At 44.9% G+C, this 6,503-nt stretch overlaps 1 protein-coding gene across 1 annotated transcript in view; it reads left to right on the top strand.

Annotated features, from left to right (window-relative positions):
- The first annotated feature begins 412 nt into the window (after positions 1 to 412).
- The window catches only part of TMEM47 (transmembrane protein 47), a 29,107-nt gene continuing 23,016 nt past the window's right edge, over positions 413 to 6,503 (top strand). The window contains exon 1 of the mRNA XM_012756921.2: positions 413 to 896. Coding sequence (XP_012612375.2) covers positions 671 to 896 — 226 coding nt within the window. The 5' untranslated portion in view covers positions 413 to 670. The remainder of the gene's footprint in view (positions 897 to 6,503) is intronic.

Raw genomic sequence — 6,503 nt, 5'->3', positions numbered from 1 at the left:
ACCTCTCCTTGTTCCAAGGGCCACAGCCTAGGACACCTAAGAATAACATCTAACGCCTTCTAGACCCACCTCTGCTCCCTAAGAAAGGGGGACCAACGTGACTGGGCGAGGGAGGCAGCGAGGAGACCCGGGAGCCAGCACAGCTGTGGACCCGGCGGGGGGGGGCCGGGGCCAGGCAGCTTCGAGGAACTGCTGGGAGCAGCCACTCGGCAGCGGCGGGCTGCTCTGGGCTCCGCGCGCCGGCAGAGGCGGGGCAGGGGCGGAGCAGGCGCGAGACTCTGGCGCCTGGAACCCGAGCCGGACGCCGCCGGGTGCGGACCCTCTTCCCCTCCCCGCTCGGCACCGCCTCCCGCAGCCCAGGGAGGGGCCGGGGCGGAGCGAGCCGGGCCGCACGGGGCGGAGCGGGCGCGGGCTCGGGCGCGGGCGCGGGCGCGGCCAGAGAGCGGCGCGGGCCGGGCGGCGAAGGTCCGCGGCGGGTTCTGTGTAGCTGCTGCTGCTGCTGCTGCTGCCCACGCCCCGCACCCTGCCGGCCGCGTCCGAAGACTCACTTACCTTCGCGGCGCGGCGGGAGGCGCGCGGAGCCCCGAGGTAGCGAGTCCCCGCGCTCCGGCTCTCCGGACCCGCCTGGCGTCCTCGCCTGCGGCGGGACGGGCGGCAGCGGCGCCCGGGCATGGCTTCGGCGGGCAGCGGCATGGAGGAGGTGCGCGTGTCGGTGCTGACCCCGCTGAAGCTGGTCGGGCTGGTGTGCATCTTCCTGGCGCTGTGTCTGGACCTGGGGGCCGTGCTGAGCCCAGCCTGGGTCACGGCTGACCACCAGTACTACCTGTCCCTGTGGGAGTCCTGCCGGAAACCCGCCAGCTTGGACATCTGGCACTGCGACTCCACGCTCAGCAGCGGTGAGGGCCCGGCGCGCCGCGACCCCTGCCTCCCACCCCACCCCGGGCCGCCCCGCGCCCCGCTGCCCGGACAGCCCCCGCCTCGCCCCACCTCCCCGAGCCCCCAGCCGCGGTCCGTCCCACCCCATCCCGGCCCTTCGCGGATCCTGGGGCTCCAGCCGCCTCCCTGCTGTCCACCCCCCACCCCCCATTCCTGGTCACTGAACCCAAAGCGACGTCCCACGCCCTCTCCTTCCTCCCGTGGCCATTCCTCCCGCTCTGGAGTAACACGTACGCTATTTGGGGTAATTGTTATCATTTAAGGCGACAACCATGTGGCTGTGTAAAAAATGCAACGGCTTCCACACCCCCGTGAAAAAAAGAAACAGGCAAAAACGCCCCAACTCCACCAAGATGCTGCGGGTTCTCTGCTCAGTCTTCCTCTCTCTCTCTCTCTCTCTCTCTCTCTCTCTCTCTCTCTCTCTCTCTCTCTCTCTCTCTCTCTCTCTCTCTCTCTCTCTCTCTCTCTCTCTCTCTCTCTCTCTCTCTCTCGGAAGAATTTGCCTAGGTTTACCTCTTAGTGTTCACATTTCTGCCTATTCTACTTTGCCTTATGTGAGTTCTCCCCCGATGAACTTCGATTTGGATTTTATTTCCTTAAATGTTTGAGGGATACGGAGAGTTAGTTGGGAAAGAGGCTTAATTTCCTTTCCTTTTTTGGTGACACCGTCCGTCGTTGGTTGTGAGTTGCCCTTCTTTCTCTCCCACTCTAAATAACTCCTCTCCCCTCCAGACCTTTCTCTTCCTTTTTTCCATGAGCTACTCACAGATGCCTGGAAAGTTGTACTTTATTCAGCCAGCCCTGAAAGCTGCAAATGGATGGGATAAAGATGGGGATGGAGCAGGAGGAGGTAGCCATTGGGGCTGCCAGTCCCAGGGGCACTTTACTGTTTACTCCCTCCGTGACCCTCCGGTTGCCTTCCCCAGCGCGCCAGTTATACCCTTATAGCAGAAACCTGCCAACTTCTGGTTTCTTGCTGCAAACCTTTCCCTCTCTAATCTTGATTCTTCAGCTGTTGGTCTTAGCGCAAAGGAAGAGGAATAAAGGGGACCTGCCCGTGATTTTCTACACGCACGCACGCGCGCACACACACACACACACACACACACACACACACACACACGCGCACACGCACACGCGCGCGTGCGCGCGCGCACCTGAGAAACTCATTAGGTTAAATTCCTTCCTGACAGTTTCATGTCTTTTCTGTGACTATTTATAAAGCTTCCTTGGAAACGTTTCAAGTTCCAACAAAGTTGAAATAGCGCAAAAAAGCCACAAAAATCTGATTTTCCTTTGTCTTTGGCTTCCTGTTATAGGAGAGATTAGTTCACTTGGTTAAGTTTCTTCCGAAAATTTGTTTTTGCAAAAGGCTTTTTCTTTGATATTACCCCAAAATTCCCATTGAAGAGTTTCATCTTTGTTGATTAATTCACTGTGGAGGGGACTGGTTGGCAGCAGGAGGTCAACATTTAGGTCCTTTAATTCTTTCAGGGTTGGTTGTTTACAACTGAAGATAAAATAAATTGGCAAAATTCCTTTCTTTGGTAACCAGGGGATCCAAATAAACTTTGTCGAAAATATCTTTTCTTTCCCTCTTCAATAGAAATGGAAATTTATGTAGGAATGCTAGCTTCTGCAGGTCTCCTTAGCAACGTGAATCTTTTGCCCCTTTCTTTCTGTCTCTTGAAATAATAGCCCCCTGATTGCATAAAGACTTTTCAGATAGGTTAGAGAAGCCAGCTTTAACTCCCATTTGCTTTTCATGCCAGTATCCTTTTCTCTTGGCCAGGAATGTAGGGAATGGGGAGAAGCCAGCTCCAGTTTGTTGAGCTCAAAAGCAGTGTCTGCTAATCTTTTCTTAATTGCCTCCATACCCATTTATTTCAGCTTTTTTTCCCCTCTAGGCAAGGAAATCGGGAGACACAATCTTAATGCAAATATAGCGGTAATAGGTCTCTGCAAAGTAAAAATCAAAGGCAGCCACAGTTTATGATTTTTCTCCCCAAACCCCTTATTCCATCCCCTTGCTAAAACTCATACCCCAGCATGTATTTCTATGTGGGTTTCTGAAAATCAGCTTTAGGTTTATTTTGCTTGAAAAAATAGTTTCAGCCTAGAAAAAGTAAGAGTTCGTTAGCAAATGAGTAAAAAGTAGAGATGGTTTTGTTAGAGGTTATTTGGAACAAGTTCTTGACTTTCTGGATGTGGGAGCAGTTCAATTTTATTCTCCAAGGTGGTGGTGGGGGGGTGCAAGGGGGTGGAGGAAAGGAAACAAAACATGGAAAATTGCTGTGTCCCCATTTTACAAAATGTGCTTTCTTAAATTGTTAGGTGGACTTGAAGCTTCTATCCACCAGTGTTTTGAAAGGGAGGGAAACGCCTGAATCGAAACCAGCAATGCTTTTCTTGCCTGTTCCAGAGGAGAGGCAGTTTTTTTCAATCTGTTTGCTGTGTGGAGTAGCAGAAAGCAAGGAGGGAAATGTCTTTCCTGAAGATTTTAAGAGCTCCACTTCATTGTCTCTTGAAATAAATTACCTTGGGAGGAATTACCAAGGACAATTTTACTGAAGGCCCTTCACCAGGATCTTTAGGGCTTAATTAAAAACCTTTGTCTTAATTAGAATGAAAACCGCCCTGAAGAGGCAAGCTTGTATTTACAGAAGGAAGATTTTAGGAATGCTTTCTACTGACCATAGTATGTCCTACTTAGGCCCAATTTCTACTGGAACTTTCCCCTAAGCCATTGTTTTTTAACTTGCATGTGAATTTTGGTACCAAATGTGTATTGTTTGCTTGCTGTTTATAACCGTTTTATGCTTTTAAGCAAAAGCAGAACCATGCCTCTTGTGTCCTGGTGTATTGAAGGTTGCGTCAGCACTTCTAGTACAACCAGTAATCCGGTTGTCAGTCAGCCGTAATCCCTTTCTCTGGTGTCCCAGTTCAGTGTATGGAGGGCAGTCTAGGCACTCATCTTAAGTTATAAGTTTTTTAAAAAGACAAATGAGAAAATGGCTAATTGACTTTCATTTATGGTGGAAACAGAAAAAGAAAAAATAAAGTATGCTTGCTTGTTAGGAAGTTTAGAATATGCAGTACTCTCATGGCTGCCGGCCACTGAATTCCTTTCTAAGGATAGTTTTCCACGGTATTGTTTTGGGCAGCCTTTTAATAAATCTTAAATCTTATAAAAATTATAGTAATGTTTTAGACTTCTGCTTAATCATGTTTAGTTTTGATAACTTTTTTTCCTAAAGCATAGTTGTTAGGGTTTCACAGTCAGCAATACCAGAGAATTCTTAGTAGGGTTGGCTTGAGTGCATACTGAATGGTGACACCCTAAAATTCAACATCAAATGTGCTGTATAAGCTCTAGGGAGATTTTGCATTTCTTCTTTAAAATTTATAAATATATAACTTTCATATAAATCAGATTGCTTTTTGATGTCTGTATAATTTATTGACTAAGCAAAAAGCAAGGACATACAGATGGCTAAATGAACATATTTTACTGGCACTAATTTGGGGATACAACAAGTTCATTTATACATCTTTTCATCCACAAATACTTGATCAGATAGTACCTTTTTCAAGGGATAGTGTTAACATCATTCATGTACTTTCCTAAAAATAGCTGCATTTGTAACATGAGTCACTGGTAGTTTTGAAATGGCAGTGCACCGGATGCTAATAACAGGTGAATATTATTAATTCCAGTTGACAAGAGATTCTTTTTAGAGTGTTTTATACGTAGATCTTTTTTAAAAAAAACTTTAGTATAAAAAAACCCATGTTAAAAGGAATTTATAAGAAAACCTATCTTAGGTGGTAGTTTAATATAAACAGAACTGCCTAAACACCTACAAATCTTAGAAAATCTGAGATACAGTGATTCTGAGTTCAGACATATATCATCTATAAATATTTTGAATCTGCACTTTAATTGGGAAACAGGATTTCATTGGGAAACCTCACAATGTGATTTGCTTCAGGGAACATTCAGCTTGTTGTTTGAAATGAGTTGATATTGGCTTACATTTACAAATAGCTCAGCAAGTCTGGAAGTCACTACAGTTGTACCCTCTTCTGGCTTCCTGGAAAAGAACATAAGTAGAACAAATGCACTTTCATTAACCTACACAGCATAGACAGGTGGAAAATTAACAGAGTCCCAGTTAATGCCAAGACTTTCTCAACTAATAAACCAGAGAAAACCAAGCATAACTTAAAGTCGTCATGATGATTTTCTTTTAATATCTTCTAGATTTTCAAGTTCCCCAGATTTACTTCGACAAAGGACATTTTAATTTGTGGCCAGATATAATTCCTCTTTTGCTCACATTCATAGAAGGATTGTAATCTCCAGGGAGCCACTTAGATAAGTCTTTGGCAGCTAAGGGATTTGATGGGTGTGGGAAAAGCCTGCCTTTAATAAAACATTTCAAGCTGAAACAAAAACAAACAAACAAAAGCATATGTGAAGCAATAGATTTTACCTGTCATCAGAAATACATTTCAGGACATTTCCTGCAAGTCTCTGTTTAATAGTAAAGGCCACTTTAGAAAGATCAAAGATATAGCCAGTACTACTATTAATAGATATTATTTGTGAAAGGAAGTTGTAGATGTTTCAAAAGTAAGTCTCTAGAATATATTACCTAAATACCACAGCAGGGAGCTCTCTGAACCTCTTCTGGTTCTGGGGGCTGCCCCATAATTAATAAATAAATAAATAAATAAATAAATACATACTATAGCAAACCATATGAGCTATGCTAAATTATAGTGTAATCCTGTAGCAGGGCAGGGTAGTATTGTGGCGAATACAGGGGACTTGGGATTTTAATTGACTTGAACTTGGCCATTTAAAATCATGCGACCTCATACAACTTACTTAATGTCTTCCAATGGTTTGTCATAAAGTTTAAATATATGAAAGTACCTGCTCATTAGCATTGTATTTCTTCCTTATTGTATATTCAGAAAAACCCAGTGATATTTTTTCCATAATTGAGGCCTTTTTCCCCCTTAAATAGTAAAATTTCTTTGCATTGCATAAGAAGTACTTTGTTAACTTCAAATTTAAATTTTGATATGTATTACCTAGTATTTAACAATGCTCTTGGTAGATCACAATCGTAAACCTGTTAACCAAAGGTAGCTACCTTTTATTCAGTATTATTATAGATCAGACACCTCAGTTATTCCCATTGTCACAATAAATTTGCAAGGTAGTTAATGTTATCCCTGTATATTAGTGAGGAGACCAGGGATTTTTGTAAGTTTACCAAGGTCTCAGTTAATTGGTAGTAGAGACAGATTTTTACCAGGAGTGTTCCAGTTGCTAATGCTGAGAAACTAACCATAACAAAAGTTAGTAGTTAAAATAACAACCATTTTATTATGCTCATGAGTTCTGTGGGTCAGGAATTCAGATAGGACATAATGAGAATGGCTTGTCTCTGCTCCAGGATGTCTGAGGCCATAGCCAAAGATAACTTGAATGGCTGGGGACTGGAACATCTGGAACTGTAGGATCCTTTTCCAAATGGTTCCACTCATGGGTT

The sequence above is a fragment of the Microcebus murinus genome, chromosome X (assembly GCF_040939455.1).
Source record: "Microcebus murinus isolate Inina chromosome X, M.murinus_Inina_mat1.0, whole genome shotgun sequence".
In the NCBI taxonomy this organism is placed as follows: domain Eukaryota; kingdom Metazoa; phylum Chordata; class Mammalia; order Primates; family Cheirogaleidae; genus Microcebus; species Microcebus murinus.
This window is presented reverse-complemented; position numbering and strand designations above follow the sequence as displayed.